At 49.6% G+C, this 22,188-nt stretch overlaps 1 protein-coding gene across 1 annotated transcript in view; it reads left to right on the plus strand.

Annotated features, from left to right (window-relative positions):
- Nucleotides 1–21,046, plus strand: part of CHST1 (carbohydrate sulfotransferase 1) — an 80,006-nt gene extending 58,960 nt beyond the window's left edge. Inside the window, exon 2 of the mRNA XM_075326653.1 lies at nt 19,011–21,046. Coding sequence (XP_075182768.1) covers nt 19,062–20,324 — 1,263 coding nt within the window. The 5' untranslated portion in view covers nt 19,011–19,061 and the 3' untranslated portion in view covers nt 20,325–21,046. The remainder of the gene's footprint in view (nt 1–19,010) is intronic.
- Nucleotides 21,047–22,188: the final 1,142 nt, after the last annotated feature.

The following is a 22,188-nucleotide window of genomic DNA, read 5'->3' on the forward strand; positions in this document are numbered from 1 at the left end:
TCTGCAGGTGCAGAGCTCATGATTTTAAAGCTTTTATATAAACATCCATTCATCTCCATGATCAGGTGAGGCGCACTCAGCTACCTCCGCATCTCCTCTGTGTACAGCGCCGCTCCTGTCCTGTGGTTGTGTCTGGTATTGCAGCTCAGCCTCTCTCAGGTGATGTGACGCCCCCTCCGGCCCCCGCGGCTGCAGCTCGTCCTCAGTGATCGTCCGTACATCTCTGCGGAGCAGGCGAGCGCAGGCTCTGAAGTGATACGATACATAATTCTGCGCCGATGCTTGACTTTCCGATCCTTTGTTATGTATTCTTGTTACTTTGTATCTGCTGATTGTTTGGATACAGCAGTAATTATGTAAATATCCGGCGGCGGTGGCGGCGGGTGCAGGTGGATCGTGCGCAGATGTCGATCTAATTGAGCCGGAGTGAATGTTATGGACTTAATGAATCGCAAAACTGGAAATTAGCAAATATGACTTTGATAAATAAACTGTAAAAGCCGGAACACAATGATGGACGAGTCGGCTTATAAAGGAGGGGTGACCGTGGACGAGGGGGTGATGGTGCTGGCGTCCTGGATGTGGACACATTAGCAGGGTGGTCCTGGTTAGGAGAGGAGCCCCATGATGACCAATCAAATGCCTCCATTAATTACACCATCACAGTGACCCCCAAAGTCAAAGGGTCTCTCAAAAGAACGTCCCTCCATAAACTGTCACCAGTGACCCCCATACACGGTGCCAGCGGTTTCGGCCATTGTTCAGACCAGTCCTTAATGATACCATTAGAAAGTCAGAACTTTATCACTTCACTTTGTGGAACGTGCAGCGGCCATCAGAGTCGCATGCAGGTGATACCATCGAGCAATAACATACGCGGAGATGTGGAAGAGCCGCAGTGAGGGATCTGTCACCAGACGTCGCCTCTGCCCGGGATCTTGTCACCATCGCTCTCCGGGTCCCTTTAATTCACTGCGAATGACTAAAACGATGACATAATTACGCTACATAATTACACTACAGTGATTCAGAAGCAGATGAAGATTGTGAGACGATTCCAGAAGTGACGGATCAAATCTGCCAAATCCGAATCATTTTACCCAATTTAGTTACACATTCGTCAATTAGGTTAAAACAAAAAGAAGAGATAAAGGAAAAATGCATCATCCTGGTGTGACTGTAAAATGGGAGTGGAGCCCCTGGTGCCTGTGAGATCGAATGCTGAGTCAGATCTGCACCGTCCGGAATGTATCATCACCAACCTTCCGGAATGTATCATCACCAACCGTCCGGAATGTTCCATCACCGACCGTCCGGAATGTATCATCACCAACCGTCCGGAATGTATCCTCACCAACTGTCCGGAATGTTCCATCACCAACCGTCCGGAATGTATCATTACCAACCGTCCGGAATGTTCCATCCCCAACCGTCCAGAATGTTCCATCACCAACCGTCCGGAATGTATCCTCACCAACTGTCCGGAATGTATCATCACCAACCGTCCGGAATGTTCCATCACCAACCGTCCTGAATGTATCATCACCAACCTTCCGGAATGTATCATCACCAACCGTCCGGAATGTATCATCACCAACCGTCCGGAATGTTCCATCACCAACCATCCCGAATGTATCATCACCAACCTTCCGGAATGTATCATCACCAACCGTCCGGAATGTTCCATCACCAACCATCCCGAATGTATCATCACCAACCTTCCGGAATGTATCATCACCAACCGTCCGGAATGTATCATCACCAACCGTCCGGAATGTTCCATCACCAACCATCCTGAATGTATCATCACCAACCGTCCGGAATGTACCATCACCAACCGTCCGGAATGTACCATCACCAACTGTCCGGAATGTACCATCACCAACTGTCCGGAATGTATCATCACCAACCGTCCGGAATGTATCCTCACCAACTGTCTGGAATGTATCATTACCAACCGTCCGGAATGTATCATCACCAACCATCCGGAATGTATCATCACCAACCGTCCTGAATGTATCATCACCAACCATCCGGAATGTATCATCACCAACCGTCCGGAATGTATCATCACCAACCGTCCTGAATGTATCATCACCAACCATCCGGAATGTATCATCACCAACCGTCCGGAATGTATCATCACCAACCGTCCCGAATATATCATCACCAACCGTCCGGAATGTATCCTCACCAACTGTCCGGAATGTTCCATCACCAACCGTCCGGAATGTATCATCACCAACCGTCCGGAATGTATCATTCATCACCAACTGTCCGGAATGTATCATCACCAACCGTCCGGAATGTATCATCACCAACCGTCCGGAATGTATCATTCATCACCAACTGTCCGGAATGTATCATCACCAACCGTCCGGAATGTATCATCACCAACCGTCCGGAATGTATCATCACCAACCGTCCGGAATGTATCATCACCAACTGTCCGGAATGTATCATCACCAACCGTCCGGAATGTATCCTCACCAACTGTCCGGAATGTTCCATCACCAACCGTCCGGAATGTATCATCACCAACCGTCCGGAATGTTCCATCCCCAACCGTCCAGAATGTATCCTCACCAACTGTCCGGAATGTTCCATCACCAACCGTCCGGAATGTATCATCACCAACCGTCCGGAATGTTCCATCCCCAACCGTCCGGAATGTATCCTCACCAACTGTCCGGAATGTTCCATCACCAACCGTCCGGAATGTATCATCACCAACCGTCCGGAATGTATCATCACCAACTGTCCGGAATGTATCATCACCAACCGTCCGGAATGTATCCTCACCAACTGTCCGGAATGTTCCATCACCAACCGTCCGGAATGTATCCTCACCAACTGTCCGGAATGTTCCATCACCAACCGTCCGGAATGTATCATCACCGACTGTCCGGAATGCTTCATCACTAACCGTCCGGAATGTATCATCACCAACCGTCCGGAATGTATCCTCACCAACCGTCCGGAATGTATCATCACGAACCGTCCGGAATGTATCATCACCAACTGTCCGGAATGTATCATCACCAACCGTCCTAAATGTATCATCACGAACCGTCCGGAATGTTCCATCACCAACCGTCCGGAATGTTCCATCACCAACTGTCCGGAATGTATCATCACCAACCGTCCGGAATGTATCATCACCAACCGTCCAGAATGTATCATCACCAACCGTCCGGAATGTATCATCACCAACTGTCCGGAATGTATCATCACCAACCGTCCGGAATGCTTCATCACCAACCGTCCGGAATGTATCATCACCGACCGTCCGGAATGCTTCATCACCGACCGTCCGGAATGCTTCATCACCAACTGTCCGGAATGTTCCATCACCAACCGTCCGGAATGTATCATCACCAACCGTCCGGAAATTCCACGACACTCCGTAAGAATTCAACACTTTTTTTTTAATTAAGGCGTCTGTGATTTTTTTTGAAGCTGAAGAAACTTATGAAGAATATTTTGACTGTAATTCTCATCATTTTACAGTTGGCAGTGACTGCAGCTGATGCGTGATATCAGTATTATGGGCTGCAGACACCGATCTCTTATAATCAGAATGACTTATTATGGTTTTCCAATGTGTCCGTAAAAAATATTGTCTGTTCGTGATTTTTTGATAAACTGTCCAGAAAAACAAAAAGTGAAGTTGGTGATTGTGATCATTGTGTGCAAAGGTCTAGTATGAGCTGAAGGTAACGGCAGCCGCCGAGGACGGGAGCGGACGTCTTATACACATCACCCTATGGAGCCTGTGTGGACCTATATGTAATGTGCATTATGGCGGGTTATAATCTATGATGTGTCACTACATGATGCTGTGTAACGCTTATGTATGTGTAAGTACCACGCGTACGGCGACACAGAAGGGGGAGCTGGTGACCTCTGACCAAACCATCCGCTGGCCCCTGGCTCTCCTGACCACCCTACATAGGGTCCACACCTAAGCGCCAAGCAGGATACCTGGCCCTGCCTGACCCTGAACTGGGCCCTAGTAGGGAGAGAATGGGATGAGCAATTAGTCAACCCCATTAATCTCTAAAAAGACACAGGGAACACAAACAGGGGAAAGTGAACTAATAACCTATCTCCAGGATGACTCTGGGAGAGAAACAGCAAAAAATGAGAATGTTTCTTCAGATGAATACAAGCCGCCTGCTCGCATCAAAGGCCTGCATCGGAATATAAATCTAACACAAAGGGGAAATGTGGGTATTTAAGGACACAAGTAGAAGTGATGATTATCAGCTGAAAGGTGAGGATATCTGCAGGGTCCTAAAAGGAAAGGGGTTAACCCCAAGCAGAGAAGATACATAGGATAACATTAATACCACAGCAGGAGTAATAGAAGGTCAGGGAGCAGTATATGCAGCCAAACGCTACGACCCTCTACAGCCAGACACCACAGGACTGTATGTCAACTGTGTCCCACCCGTGACATGCTGCTATATCCTGTGATGTGTGGGTTTATGATGCTGTTTCCTATGATGCTGTATATTCTATGATGTGTGACTGTGTTACATTGTTGCAGTGCAGGGTTGGTTGGGTTACATAGTTGCGGTGCAGTGTGTGCGCCTGTATGGCGGTACTGTACACAGATTCGGCTTTGGATGTCAGACAGCTGTTACTTGTACGCTGTCTGCTAATAAGATGTGGAAATTTCCGCCTGTGCTGTCTGCAGGAGCTGGGGAGCTGCTCTGTGTTTGCAGAGGTTTGCGCGCTGCAGTTTCCATAGACTGTTCTGTCAAATGCAGGAAGCAGAATATTTACTAATACTTGGCAATTGTCAATATTGGGCTATGGACTACAAGCCCCCCGGGCCCCGACTCCACAGCTCACACGGTACATTGCTCCACAGCTCAGCATCATTAACGCCTTCTGTGCTGGATCTCTGCACAACAATGGCTGTATAGAGAGGCCTCCATTAGAAATTCTGCAGATAGGAGCATGCCTGCGGGGTTTCACTACATGGGGCTGCTCAGTTTCGGCAGGAATGGCTATTATGTTTTGGGGTTCACCAGATTCCCTCTTCTCTCACCCCTAATATTTTGTTCCCCATACTGATCCCATAATGCAGATTTATGGGGAAGTCAGAAAGGAAAGGATTTCGTCCTACAAATAAGATTGATGTTAGAGAGTGGGGGCCTTAACAGAATTTTGCACTAAATATATGGGAGTGTCTCGGAGGCCACTAGAATAAAGGGAGATCCCTGGATCCAAGAAACTTGCAAATCTGAAAGGTGTCTCCACAAATGGAGCCAGAAAACGGAGTGCAGGGTGGCGAGAAACCATGAGGAACGGAGTGTGGGAGGTGAGGAACCATCAGAAACAGAGCATGGGGAGGCGAGGAACCATCAGGAACAGAGCATGGGGAGGCGAGGAACCATCAGGAACGCAGTGTGGGATGCGAGGAACCATCAGAAACTGATTGTGTTAGGTGAGGATCCATCAGGAACAGAGCATGGGGAGGCAAGGAACCATCAGGAACTTAGCGTGGGAGGTGAGGAACCATCAGGAACGTAGCATGAGAAGATGAGGAACCGTCAGAAACGGAGCATAGGAGGCGAGGAACCCTGGGGAACAGAGCGCGGGAGGCGAAGAACCGTCAGGAACGTAGCATGAGAAGGTGAGAAACCATCAGGAACTGAGCATGGGATGCGAAGAACCATCAGAAACGTAGTGTGGGAGGCGAGGAACCTTCAGGAACGTAGCATGGGAGGTAAGGAACCGTCAGAAACAGTGCATAGGAGGCGAGGAACCCTGAGGAACAGAGCGCAGAAGGCAAGGAACCGTCAGGAATGGAAAGTGGGAGGTGAGGAACCGTCAAGAACATAGCATGGGAGGCGAGGAAATGTCAGGAACGGAGCATGGGGAGGCGAAGATCCATCAGGAACATAGCGTGGGAGGCGAGGAACCATCACAAAATGAATGTGGGAGGCGAGGAACCATCAAGAACTGAGTGTGGTAGGCGAGGAACTGCAAGGAACTGAGTGTGGGTTTGTAAAAATGTTTGGTCAGTGATTGATTGTGCCGGCGTCCTGCGGTGCGTGCCAATAATTATTATTATTTATTATTATAGCGCCATTTATTCCATGGCGCTTTACATGTGGAAAGGATACACATAATAGGGACAAGTACAATAATCATAAACAACACAAGGCACAGACTGGTACAGGAGGAGAGAGGACCCTGCCTGCGAGGAGGGGAGAGGACCCTGCCTGCGAGGAGGGGAGAGGACCCTGCCTGCGAGGAGGGGAGAGGACCCTGCCTGAGAGGAGGAAAGAGGACCCTGCCCGCGAGGAGGAGAGAAGACCCTGCCCGCGAGGAGGGGAGAGGACCCTGCCTGCGAGGAGGAGAGAGGACCCTGCCCGCGAGGAGGGGAGAGGACCCTGCCCGCGAGGAGAAGAGAGGACCCTGCCTGCGAGGAGGAGAGAGGACCCTGCCCGCGAGGAGGAGGACCCTGCCCGCGAGGAGGAGAGTGGACCCTGCCTGCGAGGAGGAGAGAGGACCCTGCCCGCGAGGAGGAGAGAGGACCCTGCCCGCGAGGAGGAGAGAGGACCCTGCCCGCGAGGAGGAGGACCCTGCCCGCGAGGAGGAGAGAGGACCCTGCCCGCGAGGAGGAGAGAGGACCCTGCCCGCGAGGAGGAGAGAGGACCCTGCCTGCGAGGAGGAGAGAGGACCCTGCCCGCGAGGAGGAGAGAGGACCCTGCCTGCGAGGAGGAGAGAGGACCCTGCCCGCGAGGAGGAGAGAGGACCCTGCCTGCGAGGAGGAGAGAGGACCCTGCCCGCGAGGAGGAGAGAGGACCCTGCCCGCGAGGAGGAGAGAGGACCCTGCCCGCGAGGAGGAGAGAGGACCCTGCCCGCGAGGAGGAGAGAGGACCCTGCCTGCGAGGAGGAGAGAGGACCCTGCCTGCGAGGAGGAGAGAGGACCCTGCCCGCGAGGAGGGGAGAGGTCCCTGTAAGCGAGGGCTCACAGTCTACAAGGGATGGGTGAGTATACAGTAGGTGATACTTAATAATAGACACTTATGCCTAATCTCTGCCTTCATAAGTTGGCCATTATCATACAAGGGGCTGCGTATTTTTGGGACGGAGAGAAGATTGGCCATTTTTCGGATGGCCCCATAATTTGCCCCTTTATTCCTGATCACACACTTGTAGTGCAGAACGCTTTAATATTGGGATTTTTAGGAGAGCTGTGGGTGGTTTTGCTGTAGATTTCGGCTGATTTCTTCCCCCTGCGGAGGAGCTGAGGGGTGAAGGCGGCGGCGGCTGCACAAAGTCTGCATTGTGATGACCTCGGAAAGACACCGGGGGAAGCGGCCGAATACAAACTCCGCTGTAAGACGAGAGGTCCCCAGCGTGAGGGGATCACAGTCACCGGCTCGTAGGTGCCAAGACCCCGATATAGAGCAGCAGAAAGACCCCGGGATCCACCTACACCGGAGAGAAACGTGCACCGGTGCCATAAAGGAGCGAACATGGAGGAGCAGGGGCAGAAAGGAACGGGAAGAAGTGTTCATAGAGGTCAGTGCAATCCAAGGGAAAGATTCACATCAACAGCAGCGATCCCACAGAGAGGGAGAACATAGAGGGTTTATAAGGGGGTGAAAAACTAGGAGTCTTCTAGTGAGAAGTATACAACCGCTCCATTCACCATCTATAGGAGTGGTGATCGCACACGCTCACTACCGCTCCATTCACCGTCTATAGGAGTGGTGGTCACACGCTCAGTACCGCTCCATTCACCATCTATAGGAGTGGTGGTCGCACACGCTCACTACTGCTCCATTCACCATCTATAGGAGTGGTGGTCGCACACGCTCACTACCGCTCCATTCACCATCTATAGGAGTGGTGGTCGCACACGCTCACTACCGCTCCATTCACCATCTATAGGAGTGGTGGTCGCACACGCTCACTACCGCTCCATTCACCGTCTATAGGAGTGGTGGTCACACGCTCAGTACCGCTCCATTCACTGCCTATAGGAGTGGTGGTCACACACGCTCACTACCGCTCCATTCACCGTCTATAGGAGTGGTGGTCGCAGACGCTCACTACCGCTCCATTCACTGTCTATAGGAGTGGTGGTCACACACGCTCACTACCGCTCCATTCACCATCTATAGGAGTGGTGGTCACACACGCTCACTACCGCTCCATTCACCATCTATAGGAGTGGTGGTCACACACGCTCAGTACCGCTCCATTCACCATCTATAGGAGTGGTGGTCGCACACGCTCAGTACCGCTCCATTCACCATCTATAGGAGTGGTGGTCGCACACGCTCACTACCGCTCCATTCACCGTCTATAGGAGTGGTGGTCACACGCTCAGTACCGCTCCATTCACTGCCTATAGGAGTGGTGGTCACACACGCTCAGTACCGCTCCATTCACCATCTATAGGAGTGGTGGTCGCACACGCTCAGTACCGCTCCATTCACCATCTATAGGAGTGGTGGTCGCACACGCTCACTACCGCTCCATTCACCGTCTATAGGAGTGGTGGTCGCACACGCTCAGTACCGCTCCATTCACCATCTATAGGAGTGGTGGTCGCACACGCTCAGTACCGCTCCATTCACCATCTATAGGAGTGGTGGTCGCACACGCTCACTACCGCTCCATTCACCATCTATAGGAGTGGTGGTCACACACGCTCACTACCGCTCCATTCACCATCTATAGGAGTGGTGGTCGCACACGCTCACTACCGCTCCATTCACCATCTATAGGAGTGGTGGTCGCACACGCTCACTACCGCTCCATTCACCGTCTATAGGAGTGGTGGTCACACGCTCAGTACCGCTCCATTCACTGCCTATAGGAGTGGTGGTCACACACGCTCACTACCGCTCCATTCACCGTCTATAGGAGTGGTGGTCGCAGACGCTCACTACCGCTCCATTCACTGTCTATAGGAGTGGTGGTCACACACGCTCACTACCGCTCCATTCACCATCTATAGGAGTGGTGGTCACACACGCTCACTACCGCTCCATTCACCATCTATAGGAGTGGTGGTCACACACGCTCAGTACCGCTCCATTCACCATCTATAGGAGTGGTGGTCGCACACGCTCAGTACCGCTCCATTCACCATCTATAGGAGTGGTGGTCGCACACGCTCACTACCGCTCCATTCACCGTCTATAGGAGTGGTGGTCACACGCTCAGTACCGCTCCATTCACTGCCTATAGGAGTGGTGGTCACACACGCTCAGTACCGCTCCATTCACCATCTATAGGAGTGGTGGTCGCACACGCTCAGTACCGCTCCATTCACCATCTATAGGAGTGGTGGTCGCACACACTCAGTACCGCTCTATTTACCATCTATAGGAGTGGTGGTCGCACACGCTCAGTACTGCTCCATTCACCATCTATAGGAGTGGTGGTCGCACACGCTCAGTACCGCTCCATTCACCATCTATAGGAGTGGTGGTCGCACACACTCAGTACCGCTCCATTCACCATCTATAGGAGTGGTGGTCGCACACGCTCACTACCTCTCCATTCACTGTCTATAGGAGTGGTGGTCACACACACTCACTACCGCTCCATTCACTGTCTATAGGAGTGGTGGTCACACACGCTCACTACCGCTCCATTCACCGTCTATAGGAGTGGTGGTCACACACGCTCACTACCGCTCCATTCACCGTCTATAGGAGTCGTGGTCACACACGCTCAGTACCGCTCCATTCACTGTCTATAGGAGTGGTGGTCACACACGCTCACTACCGCTCCATTCACCGTCTATAGGAGTGGTGGTCACACACGCTCACTACCTCTCCATTCACTGTCTATAGGAGTGGTGGTCACACACACTCAGTACCGCTCCATTCACCATCTATAGGAGTGGTGGTCGCACACACTCAGTACCGCTCCATTCACTGTCTATAGGAGTGGTGGTCACACACGCTCACTACCGCTCCATTCACTGTCTATAGGAGTGGTGGTCACACACGCTCACTACCGCTCCATTCACCATTTATAGGAGTGGTGGTCACACACGCTCACTACCGCTCCATTCACTGTCTATAGGAGTGGTGGTCACACACGCTCACTACCACTCCATTCACTGTCTATAGGAGTGGTGGTCACACACGCTCACTACCGCTCCATTCACCGTCTATAGGAGTGGTGGTCACACACGCTCACTACCGCTCCATTCACCGTTTATAGGAGTGGTGGTCACACACGCTCACTACCGCTCCATTCACTGTCTATAGGAGTGGTGGTCACACACGCTCACTACCGCTCCATTCACCGTCTATAGGAGTGGTGGTCACACACGCTCACTACCTCTCCATTCACTGTCTATAGGAGTGGTGGTCGCAGACGCTCAGTACGGCTCCATTCACCGTCTATAGGAGTGGTGGTCGCACACGCTCAGTACCACTCCATTCACCGTCTATAGGAGTGGTGGTCACACACGCTCACTACCGCTCCATTCACCGTCTATAGGAGTGGTGGTTGCACACGCTCAGTACGGCTCCATTCACCATCTATAGGAGTGGTGGTCGCACACGCTCACTACCGCTCCATTCACTGTCTATAGGAGTGGTGGTCGCACACGCTCAGTACCGCTCCATTCACAATCTATAGGAGTGTTGGTCGCACACGCTTACTACCGCTCCATTCACTGTCTATAGGAGTGGTGGTCACACACGCTCAGTACCGCTCCATTCACTGTCTATAGGAGTGGTGGTCGCACACACTCACTACCACTCCAATCACCGTCTATAGGAGTGGTGGTCGCACACGCTCACTACCGCTCCATTCACTGTCTATAGGAGTGGTGGTCACACACGCTCACTACCGCTCCATTCACTGTCTATAGGAGTGGTGGTCACACACGCTCACTACCGCTCCATTCACTGTCTATAGGAGTGGTGGTCACACACGCTCACTACCACTCCATTCACCGTCTATAGGAGTGGTTGTCACACACGCTCACTACCGCTCCATTCACTGTCTATAGGAGTGGTGGTCACACACGCTCACTACCGCTCCATTCACCGTCTATAGGAGTGGTGGTCGCACACGCTCACTACCGCTCCATTCACCGTCTATAGGAGTGGTGGTCGCACACACTCAGTACCGCTCCATTCACCATCTATAGGAGTGGTGGTCACACACGCTCACTACCGCTCCATTCACCGTCTATAGGAGTGGTGGTCGCACACGCTCACTACCACTCCATTCACCGTCTATAGGAGTGGTGGTCACACACGCTCACTACCGCTCCATTCACTGTCTATAGGAGTGGTGGTCACACACGCTCACTACCGCTCCATTCACTGTCTATAGGAGTGGTGGTCACACACGCTCACTACCACTCCATTCACTGTCTATAGCAGTGGTGGTCGCACACACTCAGTATCGCTCCATTCACCGTCTATAGTTGTGTTGGTCGCACACGCTCACTACCGCTCCATTCACCGTCTATAGGAGTGGTGGTCGCACACGCTCACTACCGCTCCATTCACTGTCTATAGGAGTGGTGGTCACACACGCTCACTACCGCTCCATTCACCGTCTATAGGAGTGGTGGTCGCAGACGCTCAGTACGGCTCCATTCACCATCTATAGGAGTGGTGGTCACACACGCTCACTACCGCTCCATTCACCGTCTATAGGAGTGGTGGTCGCACACGCTCACTACCGCTCCATTCACTGTCTATAGGAGTGGTGGTCGCACACGCTCAGTACGGCTCCATTCACTGTCTATAGCAGCGGTGGTCGCACACGCTCAGTATCGCTCCATTCACCATCTATAGGAGAGGTGGTCGCACACGCTCAGTATCGCACCATTCACCATCTATAGGAGTGGTGGTCGCACATGCTCAGTACCTCTCCATGTACACTGGGGACATTGCTCTCAGGATAGTTGGGGGGCCGCAGTCGGACTGCCAGCGATTATACATTTATCTTCTATCCTAGGTATTCTACTGTTATAAGACGTATGTAAGGGTTAGGATCAGTCATGTCGCACCTAGTGAGGTGATTCCGGGCCATGCGCTGTTTGTTCTGGGTCAGTGATGATTTGTGTATGGACCCTGTGTAATAGCTCAGACTTGTATTTTTATAAAGTGACACTATATGGCGGCTCAGCAGTGATGGCGGCATTATTCCATGCAGTGCCTGTTTCTCCGCGTCGCTCCGTCTCGTTCCGGCGGCAGACATCGGAGAGGCAGAACTGACGGCTGCACATTTTCTCTCCTGGAACGAAAAATCTGATCAAAATTTTCCCTTTAGTGATTTCAATGGAGAAAAGCGCTAGAATTCGAGAGCGATCCGCCGGCAGCGCTGAGTGCCGGTCTGGATACAACATGTGGCCGCTTGATATCTGGATAAGATCGGGATATTACCGGCGAACCCTGAAATGTTCCTTCATATGAAAGTGCAAGTAAGAAGATCGGAGCATCTCATTACCGCGAAGCTGATGAGAATCTGATTCCTTTGCCGGGCGGGAAAGGTTTTATTTTCTTCTACCCATTAAATGAGTCTTCTCCGCGGCTCGTAATCCATAAAACTGAAATCTTTTTATGTGCGAGTTTCAAGGAGGAATTTAACAAGGTCGTAGAAGGAGGGTCCCCGGCACAAGGTGGTAGAAGGAGGGTCCCCGGGACAGGGGGGTAGAAGGAGGGTCCCCGGCACTGGGGGGTAGAGGGAGGGTCCCCGGCACAAGGTCATAGAAGGACTGTCCCCGGCACAAGGTGGTAGAAGGAGGGTCCCCGGCACAAGGTGGTAGAAGGAGGGTCCCCGGCACAAGATCATAGAAAGAGGGTCCCCGGCACAAGATCATACAAAGAGGGTCCCCGGCACAAGATCATAGAAAGAGGGTCCCCGGCACAAGATCATAGAAAGAGGGTCCCCGGCACAAGGTGGTAGAAGGAGGGTCCCCGGCACAAGATCATAGAAAGAGGGTCCCCGGCACATTATCATAGAAAGAGGGTCCCCGGGCACAGGGGGGTAGACAGAGGGTCCCCGGCACAAGGTCGTAGAAGGAGGGTCCCCGGCACAGGGGGGTAGAAGGAGGGTCCTGGCACAAGGTGGTAGAAGGAGGGTCCCCAGCACAAGGTCGTAGAAGGAGGGTCCCCGGCACAAGGTGGTAGAAGGAGGGTCCCTGCCACAAGGTTGTAGAAGGAGGGTCCCCGGCAAAAGGTTGTAGAAGGAGGGTCCCCGGCACGAGGTGGTAGAAGGAGTGTCCCCGGCACAAGGTCATAGAAGAACTGTCCCCTGTACGAGGTGGTAGGAGGGTCCCTGGCACAAGGTGGTAGAAGGAGGGACCCCTGCACAAGGTCATAGAAGGACGGTCCCCTGCACGAGGTGGTAGGAGGGTCCCCGGCACAAGGTGGTAATAGGAGGGTCCCCGGCACAAGGTGGTAAGAGGGTCCCGGCACAAGGTGGTAGAAGGAGGGTCCCTGGCACAAGGTGGTTGGAGGGTTCCCAGCACAAGGTGGTAGAAGGAGGGTCCCCGGCACAAGGTCGTAGAAGGAAGGTCCCTGACACAAGGTCATAGAAGGAGCGTCCCCGGCACAAGGTGGTAGAAGGAGGGTCCCCGGCACAAGATGGTAGAAGGAGGGTCCCCGACACAAAGTGGTAGAAGGAGGGTCCCGACACAAGGTCATAGAAGGAGGGTCCCCGGCACAAGGTGGTAGGAGGGTCCCGGCACAAGGTCATAGAAGGAGGGTCCCGGCACAAGGTCATAGAAGGAGGGTCCCCGGCACGAGGTGCCTTCTGTTCTTTATCACAAAGTTAAAGACTCTAAAGTAAAATGTTATCAATACCATCATTGCAGCAAATCTCGTCGAAAAGTTGCAAAATATCTCGTAACGAGGAGCGGAAGGCACCATAGACAACCAGCACTGGAAGAAAACATGATGTCTCCCTCTATACTGGGGCACTAGTGGGGGAAGAAGCTTCAGTCAACATCTTGGTTTCCACGTTTGGGTGGAATTTGACTACGTGGCCAAACGCCTTGTGTGGTCTCACCATTAGTGTCTTGTTACAAGTGCACTATGTTCTCAAACTGGTGGCTTAAAAAAATAGCAAAATCTAAAGCTGCGGCAGAGGTACGGTTCACCACCCTAGCCCTATTTCTAAATACCCTGACTATGACAAAGTGGCTTGCTGGTGCCCCCTCGGGCACGTGTCCCAAGGAACCGCAACCATACTGTAATATCTACATGTCCTATATCTATCGATAACATATCTGTAAACAATAAGAGGAACAGACTGCTTAACTTGGTGGTTACATTACTATATAATGGCACAGAGCTTGGTGGTTACACTACTATATAATGGCACAGAGCTTGGTGGTTACATTACTATATAATGGCACAGAGCTTGGTGGTTACACTACTATATAATGGCACAGAGCTTGGTGGTTACACTACTATATAATGGCACAGAGCTTGGTGGTTACACTACTATATAATGGCACAGAGCTTGGTGATTACATTACTATATAATGGCACAGAGCTTGGTGGTTACACTACTATATAATGGCACAGAGCTTGGTGGTTACACTACTATATAATGGCACAGAGCTTGGTGGTTACATTACTATATAATGGCACAGAGCTTGGTGGTTACACTACTATATAATGGCACAGAGCTTGGTGGTTACACTACTATATAATGGCACAGAGCTTGGTGGTTACACTACTATATAATGGCACAGAGCTTGGTGGTTACACTACTATATAATGGCACAGAGCTTGGTGGTTACACTACTATATAATGGCACAGAGCTTGGTGGTTACATTACTATATAATGGCACAGAGCTTGGTGGTTACACTACTATATAATGGCACAGAGCTTGGTGGTTACATTACTATATAATGGCACAGAGCTTGGTGGTTACATTACTATATAATGGCACAGAGCTTGGTGGTTACACTACTATATAATGGCACAGAGCTTGGTGGTTACATTACTATATAATGGCACAGAGCTTGGTGGTTACATCACTATATAATGGCACAGAGCTTGGTGGTTACATCACTATATAATGGCACAGAGCTTGGTGGTTACACTACTATATAATGGCACAGAGCTTGGTGGTTACACTACTATATAATGGCACAGAGCTTGGTGGTTACACTACTATATAATGGCACAGAGCTTGGTGGTTACACTACTATATAATGGCACAGAGCTTGGTGGTTACACTACTATATAATGGCACAGAGCTTGGTGGTTACATTACTATATAATGGCACAGAGCTTGGTGGTTACATCACTATATAATGGCACAGAGCTTGGTGGTTACATTACTATATAATGGCACAGAGCTTGGTGGTTACATCACTATATAATGGCACAGAGCTTGGTGGTTACACTACTATATAATGGCACAGAGCTTGGTGGTTACATTACTATATAATGGCACAGAGCTTGGTGGTTACATTACTATATAATGGCACAGAGCTTGGTGGTTACAGTACTATATAATGGCACAGTGCTTGGTGGTTACAGTACTATATAATGGCACAGAGCTTGGTGGTTACACTACTATATAATGGCACAGTGCTTGGTGGTTACACTACTATATAATGGCACAGAGCTTGGTGGTTACATTAGTATATAATGGCACAGAGCTTGGTGGTTACATTACTATATAATGGCACAGAGCTTGGTGGTTACACTACTATATAATGGCACAGAGCTTGGTGGTTACACTACTATATAATGGCACAGAGCTTGGTGGTTACATTACTATATAATGGCACAGAGCTTGGTGGTTACACTACTATATAATGGCAGAGAGCTTGGTGGTTACATTACTATATAATGGCACAGAGCTTGGTGGTTACATTACTATATAATGGCACAGAGCTTGGTGGTTACACTACTATATAATGGCAGAGAGCTTGGTGGTTACACTACTATATAATGGCACAGAGCTTGGTGGTTACATTACTATATAATGGCACAGAGCTTGGTGGTTACATTACTATATTATAGCACAGAGCTTGGTGGTTACATTACTATATAATGGCACAGAGCTTGGTGGTTACATTACTATATAATGGCACAGAGCTTGGTGGTTACATTACTATATAATGGCACAGAGCTTGGTGGTTACACTACTATATAATGGCACAGAGCTTGGTGGTTACATTACTATATAATGGCACAGAGCTTGGTGGTTACACTACTATATAATGGCACAGAGCTTGGTGGTTACATTACTATATAATGGCACAGAGCTTGGTGGTTACATTACTATATGATGGCACAGAGCTTGGTGGTTACATTACTATATAATGGCACAGAGCTTGGTGGTTACACTACTATATAATGGCACAGAGCTTGGTGGTTACACTACTATATAATGGCACAGAGCTTGGTGGTTACATTAGTATATAATGGCACAGAGCTTGGTGGTTACATTACTATATAATGGCACAGAGCTTGGTGGTCACACCACTATATAATGGCACAGAGCTTGGTGGTTACACTACTATATAATGGCACAGAGCTTGGTGGTTACACTACTATATAATGGCACAGAGCTTGGTGGTTACATTACTATATAATGGCACAGAGCTTGGTGGTTACACTACTATATAATGGCACAGAGCTTGGTGGTTACATTACTATATAATGGCACAGAGCTTGGTGGTTACACTACTATATAATGGCACAGAGCTTGGTGGTTATACTACTATATAATGGCACAGAGCTTGGTGGTTACACTACTATATAATGGCACAGAGCTTGGTGGTTACACTACTATATAATGGCACAGAGCTTGGTGGTTACATTACTATATAATGACACAGAGCTTGGTGGTTACATTACTATATAATGGCACAGAGCTTGGTGGTTACATTACTATATAATGGCACAGAGCTTGGTGGTTACACTACTATATAATGGCACAGAGCTTGGTGGTTACATTACTATATAATGGCACAGAGCTTGGTGGTTACATTACTATATAATGGCACAGAGCTTGGTGGTTACAGTACTATATAATGGCACAGTGCTTGGTGGTTACAGTACTATATAATGGCACAGAGCTTGGTGGTTACACTACTATATAATGGCACAGTGCTTGGTGGTTACACTACTATATAATGGCACAGAGCTTGGTGGTTACATTAGTATATAATGGCACAGAGCTTGGTGGTTACATTACTATATAATGGCACAGAGCTTGGTGGTTACACTACTATATAATGGCACAGAGCTTGGTGGTTACACTACTATATAATGGCACAGAGCTTGGTGGTTACACTACTATATAATGGCAGAGAGCTTGGTGGTTACACTACTATATAATGGCACAGAGCTTGGTGGTTACATTACTATATAATGGCACAGAGCTTGGTGGTTACATTACTATATTATAGCACAGAGCTTGGTGGTTACATTACTATATAATGGCACAGAGCTTGGTGGTTACATTACTATATAATGGCACAGAGCTTGGTGGTTACATTACTATATAATGGCACAGAGCTTGGTGGTTACACTACTATATAATGGCACAGAGCTTGGTGGTTACATTACTATATAATGGCACAGAGCTTGGTGGTTACACTACTATATAATGGCACAGAGCTTGGTGGTTACATTACTATATGATGGCACAGAGCTTGGTGGTTACATTACTATATAATGGCACAGAGCTTGGTGGTTACACTACTATATAATGGCACAGAGCTTGGTGGTTACACTACTATATAATGGCACAGAGCTTGGTGGTTACATTAGTATATAATGGCACAGAGCTTGGTGGTTACATTACTATATAATGGCACAGAGCTTGGTGGTTACATTACTATATAATGGCACAGAGCTTGGTGGTTACACTACTATATAATGGCACAGAGCTTGGTGGTTATACTACTATATAATGGCACAGAGCTTGGTGGTTACACTACTATATAATGGCACAGAGCTTGGTGGTTACACTACTATATAATGGCACAGAGCTTGGTGGTTACATTACTATATAATGGCACAGAGCTTGGTGATTACATTACTATATAATGGCACAGAGCTTGGTGGTTACATTACTATATAATGACACAGAGCTTGGTGGTTACATTACTATATAATGGCACAGAGCTTGGTGATTACATTACTATATAATGGCACAGAGCTTGGTGGTTACATTACTATATAATGGCACAGAGCTTGGTGGTTACAGTACTATACTGTGTCATGGAGATTGCAGCACAGTTTACAGTAACGTCTTATTAACATAAACAGTGTTGGTTTCCTTCAGCAAAGAGCCCAACCTCTGGTTTCGGTGGTTATCACGGCACTCCTTGCAGTTCATACTGAGCACTCACAGATGCCGGGCAGATATATATGGAGGTCGTCGGAGGACGTTGTTGAGCTCCTCACAGGCCATAGTCCTCTACTGTATCGTAGGCTATACAACCTCATACAATCTGGTCTCAGGGCAGGCTGGTGCCATCAATCACTCTTGGTCCCTTTTTGACATTGTAATTTTGGGGAAGTGTTTCTGCACTTCTGGTATCACCGGCAGGAGGCCAGTAAGGACTATTTCCCAATTCCAGAGACTTTTCACACTTTTCATATTTCTTTTCTAGCAGACTCTGCTTTTTTCATCTCTTGACCACTCATGGAGCGTGACCTCAATCACAGAACCGACCTCACAGAATATACATTAAAGCACCGTCCCGAATCCACCACATTTACATGGCTTTGCTGTAATAAAGATGATGCAGTATATAAATTATGCAGAACTCTTTGCTTTACTGCAGTTAGGCATTTTATACAAGGTGCCCAATGCCGGTCAGACGGCCACTCGCTCGGCACAGGAGCCGACTGTCCGTGTGTGGAAACCTCTGTTTAATGCCGGACGGTGCAATGTTCTTCTTGCGTGGAGGGGCTCAATGATGCAGAAACGTTTTTGATGATTTATCTAATAGTTGAGTTGTATTTCCTTTATGTAATTCTATATTTTTCTGTGTCTTCCCTATAGGTAAAGTGATCAGCAGAATCCCTTGATGAGGCTCAATGACGGTTTCCAGCCATGCAATGTTCTTGGAAGGCTGTCCTCTTACTAGCGCTAGCCTCCATTGCTATCCAGTACACAGCCATCCGGACTTTTACCACCAAATCGTTCCACATGTGCCCAATCCCCAACCCAAATAATTGTAGCCCCGGACAAGACCCAACAGAAGCTCCTGATCGTCTCTGTGAAGATGGTCAGTTGATGACCTCTAATATTTCGAGAAAGACTCATATCCTCATTCTGGCCACCACTCGCAGTGGATCTTCATTTGTCGGACAACTCTTTAATCAACACACGGATGTCTTCTACTTGTTTGAGCCACTTTACCACGTTCAGTACACCCTGATCCCCAAAATGACTCCAAGTAAGAGCGCCACAGATAGGCGAGTGATGTTGGGTGCAAGCAGAGACCTTTTACGAAGTCTTTACGACTGTGACTTGTATTTTATGGAAAACTACATAAAGCCACAGCCGGCCAACCATACCACAGACAGGTTATTCCGAAGAGGGGCAAGCAAAGCTCTGTGCTCCCCCCCAGTCTGCGATGCACTGGGTCCCACCGACATTTACCTCGAAGAGGGAGACTGTGTTAAGAAATGTGGCACCTTAAATCTGACTTTGGCAATGGAGTCCTGCAAAGAGCATGGACATGTGGCCATCAAAACTGTGCGAGTTCCAGAGGTTAATGACCTACGAGCATTGGTAGAAGATCCCCGGCTAAACTTAAAGGTGATCCAGTTGGTCAGGGACCCAAGAGGCATATTGGCTTCTCGTAGTGAGACATTTAGGGACACGTATAGGTTGTGGAGGATCTGGAGGGCCACGGGTCGTAGACCATACAATTTAGACTCAACCCAGCTGACGACAGTCTGCGAGGACTTCTTAAATTCTGTGTCTACAGGGTTAAGCCGACCGCTTTGGTTGAAGGGTCGATACATGCTTTTGAGATACGAGGATCTGGCTAGGAACCCCATGAAAAAGATGGAGGAGATTTATGACTTTATGGGTATTCCACTGGATGCCAACGTCGAAAGATGGATCCTCAATAACACCCGAGGAGATCAGTCCTCTGCCAGACACAAATACGGCACAGTAAGGAACTCTGCCGCCACGGCTGAAAGCTGGAGACTAACACTGTCGTACGATATCGTAGAGTTCACCCAGAACGCCTGCCGACAGGTTCTGGTCCAGCTGGGCTACAAAACTGTGACTTCTTCCCAGGATTTACGGAACCTTTCTTACAGCCTCATCGAGGACAGATCTTTTACCCCTTTTTTGTGATGGTTAATTTAATGGTAACGAAAGACTCGAGATATTGCCAACAACAGAAAACATGGCGGAAAGTTTATTTTTGATAAGAGATTTCCCCTCGTCATCTTGTTTCTGGCGGAAAACTAAAAAATAAAATTAAAAGTTGCACTACCGAGGGACAGGTGATAAAGCACATGAGACAAAATCGGGGGACGATTACCCCTCCACGAAACTTGAAAATGTTTTACTAGTTCAGATCAATACAAAAATATCATGAAAAAAGGCCCATACTGTTCTCCACAACACAAAGCAATGCCGTCTGCGGGACTCTGACCGGGAGGCGACCGTGAGACATTTTACGGAAAGCCATCGGTTGATTGGCAGGTGCCATAACCCTATCAAGCTTACTTCCGTAGATTTAGTGGGTTTTCTCGCCCCCAAACGTCACAATAGTTTCTTATTTTATGGCTGCAGAGGGTGTTACAATGTTTACATAAACCAAAACACAAGGTATGTTCCTCCGGCACGGGCGGAGGCGCCGATGGTCCGGTCTGTACCGTAGAGGACTCGGGAAGAAGGAATTTGCACAAATTTTTGCAATCATGTTGTATTATTTATAAATGTTTATAAAGATGCATCGAAGATGATTATTGTGTCTTTTATGCTCCGGATCGGTAGAAATATATGAAAAAAATATTGTCTTGGATTTCTATATGTGACATTTCGAAAATAAAGAGGAAGTCAGCAATAAATACGAGGTTTCATTAATGGTAAGAAGTGAAAAATTCGGGTGGTCGGAGAGATTCACATTTTGGTGGGCTTCTTCTCTATATGGTGCAATACATTAATGGGGCCATCATTGGAAACCAGTCAATGGCGGGAAGGATTTGACAGCTCTGACTCTCCCTGGCGGCTATGACCCTCCCTACCAGCTGTGACCCTCTCTGGTGGCTGTGACCCTCCCTGACAGCTGTGACCCCACCTTGCAGCTGTAACCGACACTGGCAACTGTGACCCTCCCTGGCGGCTGTGACCCTCCCTGGCAGCTATGACCCTCCCTGGCGACTGTGACCCTCCCTGGCGGCTGTGACCCTCCCTGGCAGCTGTGACCCCACCTTGCAGCTGTAACCGACACTGGCAACTGTGACCCTCCCTGGCAGCTGTGACCCTCCCTGGTGGCTGTGACCTTCCCTGGCGACTGTGACCCTCCCTGGCGGCTGTGACCCTCCCTGTCAACTGTTACCCTCCATGGCGGCTGTGACCCTCCCTGTCAGCTGTGACCCTCCCTGGCGGCTATGACCCTCCCTGGCGACTGTGACCCTCCCTGGCGGCTGTGACCCTCCCTGTCAGCTGATACCCTCCCTGGCAGCCTGTGACCCTCCCTGGTGGATGTGACCCTTCCTGGCAGCTGTGACCTTCCCTGGTGGCTGTGACCCTCTCTGGTGGCTGTGACCCTCCCTGGCCGGATGTGACCCTCCCTGGTGGCTGTGACCCTCCTTGGCGGCTGAGACCCTCCCTGGCAGCTGTGCCCTCATTGGTGGCTGTGACCCTCCCTGGCAGCTGTGACCCTCCCTGGTGGCTGTGACCCTCCCTGTGGCTGTGACCCTCCCTGGCGGCTGTGACCCTCCCTGGCAGCTGTGACCCACCCTGGCAACTGTGACCCTCCCTGGTCGCTGTGATCGTCCCTAGCGAATGTGACCCTCCCCGGTGGCTGTGACCCTCCCCGGTGGCTGTGACCCTCCATGGCGGCTGTGATGGGAGGCGCTGGGAATTTGCCAACTGGCAAGGTGTCCGATCACTATAAAGGGTTGACCACCTAGAAAGGGACAGACATGCCCCCTATGTTCTGGTGATCCATGGTGGTCAGTGTTAGGACCTGCGTATCGGTCATTGA

This window comes from Anomaloglossus baeobatrachus, chromosome 10 (genome assembly GCF_048569485.1).
Source record: "Anomaloglossus baeobatrachus isolate aAnoBae1 chromosome 10, aAnoBae1.hap1, whole genome shotgun sequence".
Classification (NCBI taxonomy): Eukaryota; Metazoa; Chordata; class Amphibia; order Anura; family Aromobatidae; genus Anomaloglossus; species Anomaloglossus baeobatrachus.